The sequence below is a fragment of the Falco peregrinus genome, chromosome 7, assembly GCF_023634155.1.
Source record: "Falco peregrinus isolate bFalPer1 chromosome 7, bFalPer1.pri, whole genome shotgun sequence".
NCBI lineage: Eukaryota > Metazoa > Chordata > Aves > Falconiformes > Falconidae > Falco > Falco peregrinus.
The window spans coordinates 73461675-73482712 of NC_073727.1; the positions used below are offsets into that span (position 1 = coordinate 73461675).

At 40.7% G+C, this 21038-nt stretch overlaps 1 protein-coding gene across 1 annotated transcript in view; it reads right to left on the reverse strand.

Annotated features, from left to right (window-relative positions):
• The window catches only part of HMGCLL1 (3-hydroxymethyl-3-methylglutaryl-CoA lyase like 1), an 87991-nt gene extending 67912 nt beyond the window's left edge, over positions 1 to 20079 (reverse strand). The window contains exon 1 of the mRNA XM_055811063.1: positions 19834 to 20079. Within this exon, the coding sequence (XP_055667038.1) occupies positions 19834 to 19950 (117 nt within the window). The 5' untranslated portion in view covers positions 19951 to 20079. The remainder of the gene's footprint in view (positions 1 to 19833) is intronic.
• Between the last annotated feature and the right edge of the window lie 959 nt (positions 20080 to 21038).

Sequence of the window (21038 nt, forward strand, 5' to 3'; positions counted from 1 at the left end):
TCCCTCCAAACATTCCCCCCTTCCTTCTTCCCCCAGCTTATATACTAAGCATGACATTCAATGGCACGGAATACCTCTTTGGCTAGTTCCAGTCAGCTGTGTTCCCTCCCAATTTCCCATGCCCCTCCAGCCCTCGCCCTTGCAGGGCCTGAGAAACCGAGAAGTCCTTGACTTGGTATAAACATTACCTAGGAACAACCAAAAACATCCATGCACTGTCAACATTGTTCTCCCACCAAATCCAAAACACAGCACTGCACCAGCTGAAACCAGGACAGAATGAAATTAAATGCAGAGTTAACTTATCTGGAATAAACCAAATAATCATTGAGGTCAAAAGGGACCTCTGGAGATCATCTAGTTTAACCAGGCAGCCGAGAACCATGTTCAGCTGGGTCTGGAGTATCTCCAAGGATGGAGACTCCTGGGCAACCTGTTCCACTGTTGACCACCCTCACAGTAAAAAATACTTTTCTGATCTTTGGAGTTTATGGTACTTCAGTTTGTGCCCATTGCCTCTTGTCCTATCAGTGACTTCGTCTTCTTTATTCACCCCACTAGGTATTTGTACATATTGGTAAGATCCCCCTGCGCCTTCTTTTCTCTGGGCTAAACACTCAGCTCTCTCAGCCTCTCCTCATATGACAGATGCTCCCATCCATTAATCATCTTCATGGCCTTTTGCTGGATCTGATCTGGTATGTCTACGTCTCTCATACTGGGGATTAAACCTACAGGTATTGCTTTAGTCCACCTCTTCAAATTTAATTTGAATGTGCTTAAAACTTTTATTAGAGGTCTTGTGTGAGCTCATGAAAGAGTAGTGATTTATATGTATCAGGAGGCTATCTGAACTGACTGGGAATTCACTGTAGGGATTTCTAACATTTCTACTGTAATTTCCATTAATTATTCAATTCTAATATAATCTGCTAGTACACTTACTAAATTGTTGCAGAGCCGTTTAGAACAAAACCCAAGTAATTCATATGAGAATAGAAGAAATACGATTTTTAACACAGGGGAATTCAACAAAACTATAAATGCTTAAGCTGCTGGAGTAGCCAGTTGTTTGATCTAATCCTGTCTACCAGGAAGACATTAATGGTAAAGACAAAGGTCATAAAGTACAAATAATATTAGCTAAGAAATACTATGAAAAAAATGGTATTTTTACTTAGAAATTAGAAATTAATATTTTGTAAAAAGATTTCAATCAAGTGAGCAGAATTCTGATGAACTGACAGTTCAAAAGGTAACAAATGGTATTATAGGGAATGCTCCAGAGATTATAAAAAAAATGTTGCTGTATTAAGAATAATAGTATTACACAAAACTAGAAAATTAAAGTCACATTCCTAACTACACTACTCATGGACATACAGTTATAAATTTTAAAAAAACAAAATACCATCTATGTATTACTATTCCTTTTGGAAATCCTTTAGAATAGGTCATCCAAAGCTACGGAAGATGAAGTTTAAGAGCTCAAGGTTAAGAAACCTCAGGTCATTCCTGATGTCTAAACATACGTACCTGGACTCATTCTGGATGACTTAAAGAGTTCTGGCCTCCAAGTGCTCATGCAAACCTGCTCATGGGGCAGGGGCGTGGAGTGGGGGGGATATGGAAAAAAGAGGGGGACGGGGGGGAAACAAACCAGGAAGATTCCCTTTCTGCCATTTTGATTTCCAGCTTGAGCAGACTGAGCTCTTAAACCAAGAACCCTTATTGTAGGTAATTAAGCCCACTACCCACCACAATATATACTGTTTACCACAACTGGCAGCAAATTAGTCTTTTCCAGAGGATGCAAAGCTGTCAAGTCCTTCTGAGTTCCCAAAGTCCTTCCATAGCTGATGCTCTCTAATGTGAAAGACAAAGACTTGCAGGATCTCACCTACTCTCAGGTGCTGAAAATGACACACTTGCTTCTGTTTATTCCCAGAACAATTGCTTAAAATTGAGCAACAGAAGTTGTTCGGGCTGGAAAGAGTAAGTTACAGCATTTCTTGCATTCTGGCTATCAGTAAACGCCTTTTAAATTAATCTTAAATGTGAGACTTTGTTGTTTAAAACTGCTCCCCCCCTGGCCCCAGCATGTCTACAAAAGAAAAAAAAATTGGAAACAAACAAAACAACAGAAAAAAAGAAACTAAAAACAAGCCAGCCCAAATTCTATCTTTTGACATTCCTGCAAATGTTTGTTTTTACTGATGAAAGATTTCAGGACATTTCAAACCTATCAAGATGTGTACACACTGCAGGGCATCTTAAATGGCACTAGACACATTTGCTGGGCAACTGAATGGAGCTTCTAAATAGTTCCTCCCATGCACGTGTCTAAAAGCATGGCAGATGTCTGAATTCCCATTGCAGCTGAAGGAGCTTTATATAATACGGCTGATAGAGATAAAGAATTGCTAAGCCACTAAAGATAAAGAGTTGCTAAGCTGCTCTCCATCATCTTTGAAAGGTCATGGAGGACAGAAGAAATGCGTGAGGACTGGAGGAAAGCCAATGTCACTCCAATCTTCAAAAAGGGCAAGAAGGAGGATCCAGGAAACTACAGGCTGGTCAGCCTCAGCTCCATCCCTGGAAAGGTGATGGAACAGCACATCCTGGAAGTCATCTTGCAGCATCTGGAGGAAAAGAAGGTTATCAGGAGTAGGCAACATGGATTCATCAAGGGAAAATCATGCCTGACCAACATGACAGCCTTCTACGGTGGAAGGACTGGCTGAGTAGATGAGGGGAGAGTGGGTATCATCTACCTTGACCTCAGCAAGGCTTTTGACACTGTCTCCCATAACACCCTCATAGGTAAGCTCAGGAAGTGTGGGTGAGATGAGTGGACAGCAAGGTGCATTGAGAACTGGCAGAACGGCAGAGCTCAGAGGGCTGTGATCAGCAGCACAGACTCTAGCTGGAGGTCTGTAGCTCACGGTGTTCCCCAGGGGTCAGTACTGGGTCCAGTCTTGTTCAATCAGTGCCCTGTATGAAGGGACAGAGTGTCCTCTCAGCACGTTTGCTGGTGATACAGAACTGGGAGCAGTGGCTGAGACCCCAGCAGGCTGCGCTGCCATTCAGTGAGACCTGGACAAGCTGGGGAGCTGGGCGGAGAGGGACCTCATGAAGTTCAACAAAGGCAAGTGTAGGGTCCTGCACCTGGGCAGGAATAACCCCACGCACCAGTACAGGCTGGGGCCGGCCTGCTGGAAGGCAGCTCTGTGGAACAGGATCTGGGAGTTCTGGTGGACAGCAAGGTGGCCATGAGCCAGCAGTGTGCCCTGGTGGCCAAGAAGGCCAATGGGACCCTGGGGTGCATTAGGAGAAGCGTGGCCAGCAGATGGAGGGAGGTGATCCTCCCCCTTTACTCTGTCCCGGTGAGGCCATATCTGGGGTGCTGTGGCCAGTGCTGGGCTCCTCAGCTCAAGAGAGACTGGGAGCTACTGAGGAAGGTCCAGTGGAGGGTTACAAAGATGCTTAGGGGACTGGAGCATCTCTCTTATGAGGAAAGGCTGAGAGAGCTGGGCCTGTTTAGCCTGGAGAAGACAAGACTGAGAGGGGACCTTACCAATGTTTACAAATATCCTAAGAAAAGTGTCAAAAGGATGGGGCCAGGCTCTTTTCAGTGGTGCCAAGTGACAGGACAAAGGGTAATGGGTGCAGACTGCAATGCAGGAAGTTCCATCTGCATTTGAGGAAAAACTTCTTTTCTTTGAGGGTGACAGAGCACTGGAACAGGCTGCCCAGAGGAGCTGTGGAGTCTCCTTCTCTGGAGGCATTCAAACCCCACCTGGATGTGATCCTGTGTGACCTGCTTCAGATGAACCTGCTTTAACAGGGTGTTGGACAAGATGATTCCAGAGGTCACTTCCAACCCTGACCATTCTGTAATTCTGTGAAAAATTCAGGTCATCCTAAGGTTCATCTCTAGTGGCTTGATGATCTCAGTCATCAGGTTTGTATAACTGCTTGGGGACTGAATGCCACTCCAGAAGGAAATAGGTCTGTTGTGCATTTTACAATGCACAGGATATGCCTACCCCATAAGATGTCTCATATATCCTAGGTGTTTCAAACGGCACCTAGGCACCTACGTTAAGGCAACTACGTCCTGTCCTAGGTCTGTACTGGCTATCGCAGGAACTTAGCTGCTATAGACACCTACTTATGTCTTAATTCAGATGTCCTAATCCCAAACTGGCATCTGCCTCAAATGAACTATATATAATTTAATAAGTTACCAAGAGAAATTGGAGGAACTTATTCTGAGTTCCTGTAAGAGCTCAGTAGGTGATGTATTCTTTTCATCATTCTAAATCAAGTTTTCACCCTTCCTTGCTGACACGATTCCCAATCCATCCTGCTGCTGCATCTAAACTCTTCCTTATTGCCTTCCATCTTTGCCTCTAAGCTCTTCCCCATCGAAAAACTGGAATACAGATAAATACATAGGAGAGAGGAAGAAACATTACCTTGCAGCAGATCATTTCAATCCAAAACATACCCTCAGCAACTAATACCTCACACATAAACAATTTTCCAGGTATGAAAAGTTACATGTAGCACATGGACATTTAAGCAGCATCAGTCCAATGAAGAGGATTCTAATTCTTGTTTCAGATCACGTCTTTGGAGCAACTGGCATAATTTCTATTCTTCTGTGCAAGGTATGCTTTAGAAGCAATTCAGATCAACTGAATTCTTGCCTCCTTGTTTTCCCACAACTCCTCTGTAAACAGAGCATTCACATTGATCCAGACCTTCACCCATGGACTGAGTTGCCAGTTTGACCTTGGGCCTCTCTCATCGCTGTGGACCTGCCTGATGGTCACTAGGCTGCATGGCTAGTTCTGATTACTGGACTGAATCCTGACTGTGACTCACTGCCTTGCACTCCTAGCTCTAACCTTGGACCTCTTCTATCACCACAAACTTGCCCAATGACCTGGACTCTTGCTTGAACATGACTACCACCTCTAGGCCTACCCTGCTCATCTCACTTAGCTACTATGGGACTGGGTCCTGGCAGGTGACCTGCCTGTTAACACCCTAAGCTTCCCTGCCTTAGGGAGATGCTAGCCCTTGCTGCTCCCTGACAATCAAACTGAGATAATTACTTATTCTCTAGAGTTCATTGCAATATTTGGACCTTGCTCTCTCACATAAAGTTCAGATATATACACCTTGAGCAGTTCTTCACCCCAAGTCATACATGATGGGAATAGAATGCACCCTATTTCTCCTTCTCTTTGCCCCTTTCTATCAGTCATACCTAAAAAGAAAGTGTAGTAGTTAACGGCTAACACTGTTAAGTATAAGCTTTGTTGATGGAAGCCAGTAATACTGCACGCTCCAGTTTGTATCTGAAAGTGAAGTGTTTTGTGCATTAACTCTCTCTGATCCTGCTGCATCATACACTTACCCAGTAGAAGCTACAGCTATTGGATGCTATGAGAGTAATCCCAAAGGCTAATGTCTTGTTCAAGCACTAAACAAGGGTCTGACACTAAAAAATACACCAAACTCCAACTAAAGTACAAGAGCTCTGTCTGATACACAAACACAACCCTGCTCATAAAAGAGAAAACTGAGGCACGATACACAATTGTGCTAAGTCACTTAGTGCACAGAGAATCTCCAGAGGGATACTAAGCATGCACACTGATTTCACAGCACAGTATCTCCCAGGTCTTAGCAAAATGTAGCAAGATGCAGCAAATCAAGCAAGCAACTCCCTCCCATATGAAAGGACATTTCTTTCAGGCCAAACACAAAATAGCACATATCACAAAAGAGCTACAATTAATAAATAAATATAATTTCTGTCTGCAGGAGTCTAACAGGGAGTAAGAGAAGGAATTCCTCACTTCTCAGACTACTTTCCTTTAGAGTAGATCAGAAAACATCAACTCTCACATACTTTGGGTGAAACACCTGCTGAATATTGTTTTCTGTGATTTGCAGTTTACTCTTTCGCTTATAGTGGATGTGCCTAGCCACCCAGAAACGCAAACAAAATCTGCAGCTGCCTCCATCATATAATTTGCCTTGTATAACCAATTCAAGTGAACTTGGCTTGAACTATGGATACACATAAACTGAAACCCTGGCTCTTGCCGTTTTCAGTTGAAAGGGTAGTTTGGCAGTTGAAAGTCCAAAAATCACTGTTTGGAGATGTCTACTTCCATTTCTATTTTAAAAGTGTAACAATGAGCTCTAGTAATTTATTAATATGTTTTTAAATACATGAGAGGATGAAAGTTGCTTTCTGCTGTACTTTTCATATCACATCAAAGACTAAACTGATGTTCATTCTTAAAACTATTCCTCATTTTCTCCTTTAATGAGGAAGTGCCAAGTTCAGAAGTAATAAACAACGTTAAAGATTCCTCATTGGTTTTTTATCATGTTGTGCGTTTGGAATGCATGCTGAAACTACTACTTTTAGTCAGACAAATTACATCAGTTTCCACACTGATCTTGCAATAATACTACCCTGTATTTCTTCAGGACCTTCTCAGTTTCTTTATAAACTAGATTTTCTTCTTGATCTCTCCATTATTTGAAAAGAACACAAAATGTAACTGTATTTCTTTCAAGACTGAAATGCCACACTGAACTACTACACTGGGCATGTGTTTTTCCCAGAAGAAGAACATAACGCCACGAACTGCTAGACTATATTCTTTAGCTTCAATTCCGATTAAGTCCTTGCTTTGTAATTTTAATGTACTGCTTTCAACCTGCAAAACTGTGCAAAGCACAGATACAGTGAAATGATAGAACACAACTTAATCAGTGGTTTTATCTCAGGTACACAATATAGGCTATGCTGGTTAGGAAATTAATAAAAGCTGTATTACCCACCTTACCTAAGGGTAAAGAGCAAAATCTGTTAAGACCACCTATTCAAAATATAAACATTCATGAAGAAACATACATAGTATCATTATTACACAAAATACAATTACTAGTATGATTTCAAATATTAGAAGTTAAGTACTTAGGACAAATATAGCCCTATAAATATCAGCATTCTAGATTTATTGTTACTTCACAAATTTTGTTAGGTTTTATTTTCTTCAGACATTTTGATATCTCAATTTAAACAAAGCCACTGAAAGCATCATGGAAAATATGTGTAGAAATGATTATGATGCGAAGATAGTTACAGACACCCAGAAGCCTTTCCCTTTAGTAAGCAAAGGTGAGGACTGTGATTGCATAGTTACTCATTTTATATTGTGACCATCAAAATCCTGACAGTCCATGCTATGTTGTAACTATGTTGCCAAGAGCAACAACTTATTACATGTCAGTAGAAAGTCATGCAAACATTTCTGGTAGTCCTGGCTGAAGATTTGCCAAATGAGAGCTCCAGTGGATCAGAAAACTCCACAGGCAGACGCAGACTACCAAAACTGCTGTTCTGACAGCCCTTCAAAAAGGAAATCTCAGGAACTGGGGACTGAATGTCTAACAAAAGGAGCAGCTACTTCTAAAAGCAACTGCAAACTATGTCCAGTTGTCTGCCATGATGTTGGATGCTCTGAAAAAAAATAGTAGCATTACAGGACAAATATTCAGAAGGATAAAAGCAAGCCCAAAGACTGTTCACAGTCTGTATTTTACATAAAATCATTCATAACCTGACAGAACACAAAAATAGATCCAATCTGTCAAATAACAGTCTCCTGGATGAATCTGAACTTTTTGAATTAGCACTGACAACTTGCCATCTTTTAAAAAACATTTGTTGCTATCTTCAACAAATGTAGAGCAAGTGGAAAAGCAGAGTGTCAATTACAGCTAAAGATTCATGCAATGTAAAAGCAGACAGATGTGCTGTAGTCACAGATGGGGGTAACGTGCAAAATCATGATGAAGGGAATGTATTACTAGAGTCAGGTGGTAGCAGAGGCATAGACAACCACAGCTAAACTTGTGTTACAATGGAATCATTAATTACAAATAGTACTAGAGGCCTCTGTTGTTAGTAAGAGGCCAAAACAGCCAGTCACTTTAGCAAAAATTAAAAATGTATTTTCAGGACATGGTGTATACATTACCTTTTTCTATTTCCCTAAATGCCTCCTTTGGCTAACAAGCAGCACTTCTCCATTAACCAAGTTGATTTGCGGCCAAGTCACTTTCATTCATATCCCTATCTTGGTCACAGCCTGGAAAAGCAATTATACTCTGCCATCTGGGCTGGATGAAAAGGATACAGAGAACTGAGATCAACAGCATACTGATGACACTGGAGCCAAAACCTCCCACACTTTCCTTTACCATTATTTATGATAATAGTATTATGGCATGTATGGCGTTTTACAGGCAAGACTGAAGACAGAATTCTAGAGGGCAGAGTGGTGTTTTTCCACACACATTGAAAAAGCAGAGGTATGATCAGCCGTACAAGACCAACATGTGAAAGTAATTTGTCCTTTATAATGCTTTGGGATATCAGTTGGGGGGGTGGGGTGGGGGCGCAGGGTGGGGGCAGGGAAAAGCATACATTGACAAGCTAGCCCATCTACCCTATCAGGCAAGTTTCTTTAAATAACTTATTGTCAATAAAAGTGAGTTATGTGTAGATCTTGAAGAACTCAAGCAAAAAGCTGGAAGTAAATCAACTATTCTCAATTATTATTATCATCAAAATCACCTTCTGTGTCCAACGGCAGTGCCTAAAAGATCAAGGAAATCTTTAATTCAAGTACAGCTGGGCCACCACTATGTTTTCCATAGCTCTCTTCCCAAAAGACACTGATAAAAGTGACAGTAGTTTAATGGTTATTCATTTAGCCACTGTTGGCAACTCATCCTTCAAGAGAATTTAAAATTTATAAAAGTCTTTAGAAAAATAACATCTGCAAAGTGTTACCATAATAATTTCCCAACAGTAGGAAGGAAATTATGGTATCTTAAATGCTACACCACTTTTGATGTTATAAAAATGTTCCATTTTCACAGGGGAATCAGTCAAACATTAGCATATCTAAAGAATATCATATTCTTCTCATTTAATTGAAAATAATTAAAGCTATTGAAAATTTTCTTAGTATGAAAATTAGAAAAAAGACAGACATAATGCCTTATTTTAAAATAAACATCTAAAAATTTTTATCAGTTTTTATGAGCTTATTAAAAAGTACTTGTAATGATACATCACAGCTTCTGCTGAATTGGTTAAATTTCCAACTTATTAAATAGTAATGTATCAAAAGTTTGACATGTTATGATCATGCAAACCTTGAAACAGTGGAGTGGGCAAGCAGAATAAAATGGACTGATACTGAAGAATTTTTGACAAAGACAAAACCAAAATGGGAGTATATCACCTCAGACTATTTAAGATTAAGGGCTGTCATGGCAAAATGAATCATCAAATTTCCTAATTTTTTATTACTTCCACTTCTACACTTCGCACATTTAAGAAAGTTTTTTCAGCCTCCATATTCCAGATAGTAGTTGTAAAACAAATGAGAAATAAATATGTGTCATTGTAAAACTGGTAGTAAGACCAGTGGGTCTGTGTTAGGCAAGTGCAAAATAAGTTAAAATTATTAAAATATTATTATCTAATATTATTACCATTAGCTATACTTTCATTTTACTGTGACACATAATCTTGACCAAAGGTTTATTCTAAACTCTCATGATAGATAGTAATACTTTGGGACTAAATAGCAATCCAGCCATACCACTCACTAAACTCAAAATGTCCTGAAATGTCCTTAATGGCAGGATTCAATTGGACTTAGACATCTGAACTTAGGGTATCTACACATTTATGTCTACAGGTATGCCAGGTATCCCAGTACAGTCAATTTATATATTCACATATGAAGTCCTAATGTTCCCTAAACACAGCATGTAGGACACGGGACCTGTGCCTTCTTTGGCAGCTGGGTGTAAAGTAAGATACTATAGGGCATCTTAAATGGCATCAGCAATGAAGCATGGCCAACCGAATCAAGCCACTTCTCAGCACTGGTCAGCAATGGCCAAAAGCATATAAAACAACTCAGCTGATTAAGAAGGGCACAAGTCCAGAAGGCTAATTACACAGGCATCTAGTGCATTTGAGATTCATCAGACTTCCAGCTATCACGCCAGAGGGCATAGGTCTCCCATAAATCTTGTTCGGTATCTGCCAACCCTGTAAGCCATCTCGGCTACCTTAGGGCACCTCACATGGCACCAGACAACTGCACTTAGGCAACTGAATCAAGTCCTAAGTATCAAAAAATGGCACAGAGGCAAGAGAAAATTCTCAATTGCCAGTTGATTCCTCTCTGTGTAGCCAACAGCCAGCTGGTTTAGCAGCTTAACTTTCCATTTTCTTCACAGCATTCAGGCAAAAGTAAGCAGGGCCAAGGAACTTGCCTATCCTTTCGCTTCATGTAGGCTGTTTTGCTTTATATGAAACCAACATATAGTTCAATTTCAATTATGCTTCCAGGCTTTTAAAAATTCAACTGTGATCAGCTGTGGATTCTGTTAAATCTTTTTCCTAATCCCATTATTTCACATGATATACCTTCATCACTTACCTTGCTCCCCCATTTCTCACATACTAACACCTATATTTAATCTCATCTTAACTACTTGCATTAAAAGTAAACCCTAAAGCCACATATAGTTCCTTTCCAGATGCTGCTGTTGATTTATTTCCCTATGGGTTTCACCTAACATTCCACCAATGTCCTCTGGCGCTTCAGTCCACATATCTCATGCACTCAAAGCCTTTAAACATTTTTTTTCCAACAAACTCATAAACTAACACCTTTATTCCCATACAAAACAGCTAACATCTGCGGATAAAAAAACAGCCAAACAAAGAAGAAATGTCAACCCAGCACAGTTTTTTACCAATGCACATTTTAGCAGTTTTTGCATGTAATAAATCTGTTTTTTTGTCACAAGAGTTGTTGAGAACCACTGTCATAAGTGTAATTAATCCAAATAACAAATTAAATCAATTGGATTAACTTTCATTTATTTACACCAAACCATAAAATAAAATAAATCTCCATTTAACAAGAGTATTATCTAAAAATAGTATCACCTACAGCATTCTGAAAGTACAATTTCCTTATCACCTGCAGCATCTTTTTCATCTTTTGCAACATTAGAATTTTGTCCCAAACTACAATCAAAATCTTCACCATCAATTATTATGTCTAAACTAGTAAAAGTCTGAAAAGTCATTAACTGATTACTTCCAACTCTAACACCTTAAGATTTAAAAGCAACCCTTAAAACTATCCCTGAAAGTTATTTCCCTGAAATGTAAATCACGCATTTATCAGTTTACTGATTCCTTTGGAGTGAGAGATTCATTTGAAGACCATATAGTCTGAAAAAACAAGGCCTATATCTGATTTATAATTTCATTTAATAAACCTTTTATTATTCATTACAACTTATGTCACTATCAACATATTACAAAATAGAAAAAAAATTTTATCTTCACTGCACTACTTAAGTTTTAAAGTCTGCACACCATTTTTGCATTTCTGCCCCAAAAGGGCTATACAAGTGTACATCAATAGAGCAGTAATAAAATATATCCCTCTTGCTGAAAAGCAAAAATGCTGAATTAGCTTTACTGGTATTTAGCACAGTATGAAAGCTTGATTTTGATCACGGAACTACAAGTCTCATATTACATGCTTTTATCTCAGGAATTCGAGATCAGCCAATAAAGCAACTTCTCTCAGTTTCAATATCCAGATGAGTTTTTCTGTGTGACAGAAGATGGATGGATCAGATAGCCAGAGAGAACCTTTTCCTATAAATATATCCCGACAGCTTTTTATTCCCACTCTTAAAATTAATATTTTTCTTTTCCAGTTTTTTCTGAGGTTCAGTTAATTGATGAGCCTTACTGAGTGCACAGTACTTCATTACGCTGTATGTCAAGGTCCACATAGGCATTATGATGTGTATTGGCACACATTGTAAAGTGGTACACATTCCCTGCAAGCTCACAATCTTTAATACACATTTTTCTTTCATACTTCATCTATCTTTTTAAATATACATTTGGGGAAAAAGAAGAATGCTAAAGAAAATATTTCACCTTTGTTAAATGAATGAGAGCTCTAAACAACAGACGAGAATTCAACACAGCCTGAAGTACTAAACTACTTTTCTGAAGTTCCCCCCCAGTTTCTTTAAACACAACTTCTTCCACATTTCACATATCAAAGGATCTCAATAACATTCAATTCCTAAAATTTCCAAGAATCATCACCTTCGTTAAAGGTCTTCAAATACTTATATTGTGAAAGAGCAGAGGGTGACAAGAAGTCTTTCCAACTTTATCTCTGGACTGTACATACATTGCACCAGTTTCTCATTGCAAGATATTCACATAGAAACTGAAATTCAAAAACACAGTTTCACAAACAAGTGAATCTTCCAACCCAGGTGCTGCAAGAATTGGAGCTAACAGTTTTGTCTGAAACACCAAAAAAAAGGTCCTATAATTAAAACTGCAAGAAAATAAGGGTAACTTCATTCTAGGTACCCAGCATTCCACCTTTAAGCCAAGTCTAAGTGAAAAAACCTAACTTGTGATCCAAGCCACTACAGATATGATTGTTACTAATGTTTATTAGACACCTCGTCAGACAGTTTAAAGATACGCAACTTAATTAATAAGGAGCAATAAATATTGTGCTTTATGAAAGCTTCCACATCTGACCAACTGGTAAGTCTTACAGTAGTCTAATAAGGCACTTGTGAGATTTCCTTACCCAAACTAGAAGCTGAAAATCCACAAATTGTAAATAAAATCCTTACTAAAACCTGAGACAAAGATAATATCCCCATTTATTTCAGTAGGAATTAAATTTGGATCTAGTTGACCTTAGGCAATTCACTTATCTTCACTCTCAGCCAAGGCAATGAGAAACTGAATTAAGAAGAATGATCTCAAGATGTATGAATTTTAAAATGACGATTTGACACACGGGGTGTCTGAAATTAAATCTTTTTCCTTGAGTTGGCAAGAGAGGAAATGAACATCACTGTGCCCATATGTAGGCTTTGAAGGAGGTGGAGGTGGGACAAGTCAAAAAGGGGATCTAACCAAAAAACAGATGTTGGATCAGAGTAGAAATTTCCTGTGTGTTTTTTTAATTCCCAAATTTGCAGCACAAGATCTGTAAAATCCTTTACAACATTTCCAGCTGTATTCTAAAGTTCTAAACCCACATAATAATTCCAATATAGCATAAATCTGTATCAACTAAAAAGCTCCTGTTATCTTTCCATTATTTACAATCCAATAGCACAAAAGAACCAAAAATCAGTGACTCCACTGAAGTCAAACTTACACTTTATTATCAGCCTTCTAACTTCTAACATCCTGTTTGGCACCTTTAGCAAACCAACTACTTAGCCTTTTCAGACTTTCTTCAACATCTTATCCACCAAAGTTCTTGAGCTCTTATGCTGCAGCATAAATAATACCTGGCTGAAAAAAAACTGGCATGAGTCTACTGACTGGATCTTCTAAAGGGGAAACTCCTCTTGACTTCAAAGAAAATTCTGGAAAGAGATCAGCATTGAACCCTCTCTACTCCAGCTAAACTCAGTGGGAGTGTGTTTTTATGTTTTATTTACTACCTTCAGTGTCAGCAAGTACCGAATGTTTTTTATCATCTCCAAAGTCATCAAAAAGAGGTACAGCACACTGATATTAATTTAATAGTTTATAATTTAATTCTAAATTACAGTTATAAAAATACTTCCTATTTATTAATTTACATACTTTTTCAATAACTTTGTGTGCTTTACATCTCATGAACATTAAGAAACTAAATGCTGCCTGGGAATCTGCAACAAAACAAAAAAAAGTCCCATTCTTATGATGTATTCGTCAATAAAAAGATCTGTCTACCGAGTTCTGTATTGACAAGGCCTCTACATGTAGAGGAATATGAAGGGGTGGAAATTTTGAAAGGCGACACAGAATCTAAATACCTCGGAAATTCAGGATAAATACATAGTATGAGGTTAAGAATGGTGGGTAAAGGTGAAAGGGGAAAAAAAAAGGATAAAAGATCTTAGCCCTGTGCAATTAATATACTTTCTCTATACTGGTTTCATTAAGTATCTTTAAATAACATCATCCTTTTAAAAAGTCAAGGAACAAGAATCCTGCAATATAAAGTTCAGGACATCTAGCTTCTTTTTTCTCTATTAAAAATACACTTCATATGCAATTTTCAGCTGATAAAAAAACCCCTGAATGTATATTATGATGTAATTCTTGCATATTGTATTTGTCATAATGAATCAATAGATTTGCAGCAAATTTTTATAGTACTTCTTAAACTAAATAAATTAAATTAAAAATGAAAATAGCCTAAATAGTTATTTAAGGAGAGACTCCAAATGTGAATTTGTTCCTAGAATATATAATTATGTGAAGATAAAAAGAACATGAAATACAGTATGTCTCAAATCAGTTGCTCTGAGGTACAGCTAAAAGATTCAAATAAAACAGACACGCATTCTCCTCCCAGGTAGCATAATATCATACGCCTCATTTTTAACGCTGTAATTTGAATCAACAATCAACCATCAAATACAAGCGGTTAAGACAAATACACATAATTGTCATATGGACTGAGGTTTTCATTGTTATTCTTGAGTTACTTTAAAAATAAAGTTGAGAGGTTTTGACCATATGTTTAAAACATGACAGTACATTGCAAATTCTAAACTAGCAAATTAAAACTGCAAAAATAAGACGCTTGCATCCATCTCTTGATCCAAGAGTCCAAGAGTGTCATGCAGTGAGGAGATGAGGGAATCTTAAGAGTATGTGTTTTAGGTCTGGATATTTAGGCATGTAGCATATAAATAATTGCAACCTAGGCACTGAAGCAGAAGTTAGATGTCTAAATTAGAAGACCCAAGCTTTTGTTCATTATGATACGTATTTAGCATGTAGAATTTGTGTTCCTTTCCAGTTATAAAACAGATAGTAATGTACACTGTGCTTTCCAGTGATAGTACACTGAACAACTGTAAGTAATTCTGAGTATTGCATCCCATATGACAGCCTAAATTTATGACAGAAATCCTACAAGGTAACATAGGACACATTAGCATTATTTAGGTAGAGCCACACCTCCTACAGTCACAGCCACATACAGCAGAGCAAGAGACTAGAGTTTTACTTGTGACTTATTTTTGCTTTGCTTGTGGTAGACGCAGCCCTCACCAAACCATATAACTCCTAACATACTCCACGTCTTAGTATACCTAGCTAGTGGTACATTAAAACACAAGAGAATGATGCTTATTACTTAGCCATGTTTAGCCACTACCCTGTTGTAGAGTAGAGTAGGATGCACTGATTTAAAGTGGCAGAAGATGAATATTCACACCGAAGCTGACACTCTGACCTTAAATAATTATATTTTTTCCAAAGTATTTTAAGTCATGCAATGTAATTAAAAACTGGATTTTAATTGTCTCTATTTTACATCATTTAAATATCTAGTCTTCTGTAACTTATTACATAAACTTTAACATCTTTTAAAAATCCAACCATTTTCACTACTATGGAAACCACAGCACATAAGCCTTTTTCTAAACCTAAATCATATAGGTTATTACCCCTCATTGTTTTGATTAGAAAGCTATTAAATAATGTCACCACTTGATACTTAGCCTTTAAATTTCTACTGTGTATTTAATATACAGACAGGTTGTAAGCGTTCATTTGTGTATAGCAACAGGTTTCTTTATTTTAAGCAGCTCTTTCCTCTTCTACCCTGCCTGTCTGCCCATCCTCCAGGTCTTAACACTAGATATCAAACAAACCAGTCATTTTACATTTCTTCTCCATTTTCCTCACCATTCCAGTGGTGTAAAGACCTAACTTGTCCCAGCTGGAATTCAATTTCTTGAACAGGACTAACCAAAACCGAACAAGCCTCAAATACAGTCTTTTGCAATGGCACTAACATTTCCCTGTTTGACTGGAAGTACTTGATCTGATGTATCCGAGGACTTAATTTGATTTTTTTAACAGCTGTACTGTATTGGCAGCTCATAGTCCTCCTATGATTTGTGAGTATTCCAAGGTTCTCTTCTTCAATCACTTGTAACTGATAATGTCAGTTTCTAGTCTGGGTTATTAGTCTCAAAGTACCTAATAATTCTGTATCCTTGAATTTCATCCCAGTCTTTTACACCACTTCTTTAACCATCCAGTTCTTCCCTGCTGTGTCCCTTAGCATATTCCTAATGCATTAAAATTCCATTTTAACCTACATGAAAACATAATATTAAGTCTGTAGGATGAGACCAATGTCAGCTGCTCTCAGACCACCTCTCCTTCCAGCCAGAAGGCTCCTGCTAAGCTCGAGGACAACCATCAGCAGCAGATGAACAGCCAGCCCTCCTCCCTGCTGCTCAGCCTGATCTTTTTATAAAACAGAACACAAAATACATGACAAATTCCAGTCAAGTGTTGTGAGTCACCATCAGTAGCAATCTCCTGATTACCTGCAGAAATCTCCCTAATACTGCAACATCTGCTGCCACCTCCATTCTAGGTAGATCCTAGCACATTTTACAGTTCTGATCTAAATCCATGTCTTTAACAAATTCTCATGTAGCTCCTATTTAGTAAAATTATTCAAACCTTTAATAGTAAATTAATCAGCCCTATTAATAAAAACAGCATACACTGGGGTAATGCCAAGAGAATGACGCAGAACTAGGATCTCCTTGTACGGAACATAAAACAGTATTTCTGAAGCAAACAAAATTAAGAAATTAAGAGAACAGAATAAAATGAAGATACTGCAAAAGGAATGTGGTGTCCCATTGATGAGTCAGGTGTTTGATAACTTTTGTACAATATACAGACTAGTATAAATAAGAGTGAAATTGATATTAATGAATTCTACTAATAGATATTAGAAAATTCTATTTACCATCTAGCCATTAGCCCAATTACCTTTTGCTTTTCACCTCTCCTTTTCCGTAACTTTCCTCCTCAAGCAGTCCTATGTTTTGAAATCAGTTGCAAAAATACAAAATTTTTGGCTAAATTAAACAGGAAAATTAAGGGAAAACAAAGACCAAGCCATCTCACTATGAAGTCTAGGACCTTTTATTTTGCCTCCAATACAGCTCCAAGTGGTTAAACCTGGACTTTTACAAATTAGACTGCACAGTATATAACCGAATTTTTATATATTTGGGATTTTTTTAGACAAAACTGAATTATTTTAGTTTTACAAGAGCCCTGGTAGCAACACTCTAACACCACCTACATTTTACTTTGTGTTTAAAGAAAAATCCTGAAAAACTCCTGAAAAGATTTCAGCACAAAAATCAACTCCTTATTTTCATCAGCCATGAAAGCACTCTATTATTTCCGGGAAACTGTTTTTTGCACTTTAAGCCCCTTCCCCTATTATATTTCTCAGTGTACCCACATAAATGTGATTACAGTGGTGTCTCCATAACTGCCTTGCACATATTGGTCAAAACAACAAAACAATAAAAAAATTTAAAAAAACAAAACCAAAACACTTTTTACAACCATCACTTGAGCTAGTATGGTTTCTAGATCACATAAAGAGGAACATGTTTTTTCTTGAACGGGATTGGTACAGTATGCATTCAAGCACAAGGAAACCCTTTATAGGTTGTTTAAGTATTCAGGTGAGAAAAATGTTAACAGATTAATGTAAAGAAAATTATTAAAATAATCTAATAAAAATCACAGCGAGGTACTGCAGAAGCAAATGTTAAAACTTTAACAGTGACCAACTCCAGACTTAATTAGTGTCAATGGTTGCAAGTAGACTGTGCAGCTTACAATCGCATCGAAGTGCATAGGGAGGATAAGCAGTAAATGATCATGTTTGATGTTTACTGAAGAACTTATATCCTTCGAGGAAGAAAAATGGTTATGAAAATGAAATAAGAGCACTGCAAAAATGAAGCAAGATTTACAGGCATCCATTACAATAAAGAAACCTTCTTGTTTTTTATAGATATGTGATTTTCTAGGAAGATATTATTGCTTGTCTTTGACTTAAAAACCTCTTTGTTGCAAAAGCCCTTGAACCTTTCAGATGCTTTTTCTGACAGGGGGGCAGAAACTGACACAATCAAGTGGCATATCATGCCATTTTGATGGAACTTCTAAAAAACATTCACATCTTCTGAAAGAAAATGATGCACCAAAATACAGCAAGGGCACTTGAAGAGCTACAGTGATCTGCTTCATGTCTAATACACAAAAGTCCTTTCATTTTATTTCCTTTTACAGTAAGGAAACATTTTTCCACTTTTACAGAAACAACTGAAGGAATTACATTTGATTTTTTCATCAAAATTCAATGCTGCATAGATACTGTTCTCAGGGAACTGTGATAGCTGGAAGCTGTATGGAGCTTACCTATACAAAGCTCTATGCTCACAACAGCATTGCTTCAGGTATTCTGTATATATAGTTTTTGAGATATCAAACTCAGATCATCTGAAGCAAAACTACAACACTGCCAGCTTTCATTGCACTGAGAACATTGTATTTTTCGTGATTGCCCCACCTCTGAAGTTACATTCCTACCCAATAATTAAATTTCACTTCCAGATGGTGAAGAAAAATGGAAGATGTACGCCCGGTATATCTGAAAGGTGTAGAAAACAGAAGATGCAATCAACAACAAGTGTATTCAAAAATATTAAGAACCCATGATTTTTAAACCAATTTTGTTCTAGGCTTGGCTTGTGTTTTTTAACGTTTGAAGCACTGATTGATTACTGGAGTTAGACTTGGAATGAATGACAGTTCGGACACATTAAACCCAAAAAATAAGTGCATGTAAAGACAACGTCATTCTCAGAATCATTTCTTCTTTGAGAACTTCATATTGAAATCTTCCTCCAATGTCCTTCCAGCTTGACGCAGCCTCTCCCTTAAAGCCACTGGCAGCTTTCCCTTCCCTTCCTTCCAAAGCCATGATTAGGGCAGTCGTGGCTTAGTGTCTTCACTTGGCCACCTGCCCACACGCCTCCTCACCTAACCTCCTCTCCCGCTCCCCCCCATCTCCAGCCACTCTCCAGACCTCCTCACAACTGGTGGACAGGAGGGTGAGCACCCGCCCTCACTCATCCCTCCACAGCACTCTGACGGGTACTCAGAGCACCCCAGGCCAAACGGATGGTCCTGCTGCTCCCGAGGAGCCGTGGGCTCTGGCTCTGTGTCCCGGCCACCGTGGCTCTCCACCTGAGGGCAGGTGGACCCACCATGCTCCTTTGAAAATTACAAACTCCGGGAAGCAACGGCAATGCTGCTGCCTCGCCAAAGTGTGTGTCACCTGACAACTCCTTTCTCACTTTTCACACAGTGGATTATAACAGGTGGGGGCAAACACGGGTGAGAGGATTTCTTTTAACAGCGCCTCATCCCTGGCCGCAGCGCTAGCAGGGAAGCCCGCCTGTGTGTGCACTGCAGGGTGGGTCACTGCCAGCCGTGTTCGGACACAGCGCCCAGGCCAGGCCCAGCGGCCTGCGGGGATGACAGCGGCTCCCGCTTCTCCGTGGACGCCCTCACACCCAGCGGCGGCCGGCGGGAGGCCGGCGAGGCGGCCCGGGAGCGGGGCGAGGCCCGGGCAGCAGGGACGCAGGGTACGTGCATGAGGGGCGAGACGGCAGCGGCGGGGGGGGGGGGGGAGCGGCCCCCAGCCGGCCCCGGCCTCCCCCTGGCGGCGGCCGCGCCTCGCAGGGCCGGCGTCATCCCATCCCTTCATCCCCGCCCGACGATACCTGCCCGGGGTGCGGAGCCGCAGGCGGCGGCGCGCCCGGCTCCCCGATCCACAGCTGCTCCTTGAGGAGGTGCTGGTAGCTGAGGCAGTGCTTCAGCGCCGACGGCACCGTGCCCATGGCGGGGCGCTCGCCCGGCAGCCAGCCGCAAGGTCGGCGCAGCCTCCCGGCCCGCGGGGACCCCGACCGCCCCGCGCCCGCCGCAGCCACTGGCTGCGGCCCGGCCCCAGCGGCGCCTGTGATTGGCGGAGCGCGCCGGCAGCCCCGCCGCGCCCCCTCCCGCGCCGCCTCGGCCCGCCGGCCTGTCAGCCGCCGCCGCGGGCCCCAGCGCTGGCGAGCCGAGGTGGGCCTCGGCCTAGCGATGGTGGCCCGAGGCGGGCCGAGGCGGCGGCGGGCCTCCGCAGCGGCGGGCCGAGGCGGTCCCCAGCGGTGGCGGGCGGCCTGCCCGGGGGTGGCTACGGGGCTGCCGCCCCGGCTGCCCTCACCTCCTCGCCTCCCCGGGCGCAGAGGGCGCCGGGCAAAGGATCCCCGGCGGTGGCCGCCCGCCTTTGGTTCGGGCGCCACCGCACCCTGCCACGGCGTGGCGGCGGTGGGGGACAAGCCCCTGAGGGGATCTGGGGGCCGTGCTGCCCTGAGCTCGGCGGGTGGGTTGGGTGGGAGCGTGGAGACAGCCAGACGTGCGGCCGCGGCCTCCCTGACAGGCCGCACACCCGGGAGAAGCGCAGCCCAGCCCGGGCTTGCGGTGCGTTTGGCAGGAGGCTTGAGGGGAAGGAGAGTAGCGAGGAGAAGGGACAGGGCTGCTTCAAGACCAAGCCCGCTTGCCCTGTTTGGGGTCCGGGGGCTGGGCAAAGGATGTGGAATAAAACCTGCCCTGCTCACTCAGCCGTTCAGGTCTCTGACAAGAGGCTTTATGCGCACGCTTGCATTTGTGCTTTTCGTTGGGGTAGCAGAAACTTAGGACACAGCAAATGGAATACTTCTCAGCTTTTAACAGCTCTCTCAGAAGCAGCAGGTTATATTTTGTCATCTCCTTCAGCATTCGGTGTGTCAGCCAAATTTCCAAACGACTCTCGAGCGAAACACTGTATGCGTTGGAAATTGTTTCTGGATCATTCCCTTTCTGGGGTATTGGGGATTTTTTGTTAAATTCACTAACCTTTCCCTTGGTCATTTTCTGCAAAAGATTATCAGGTTTACAGCCAAGTCAC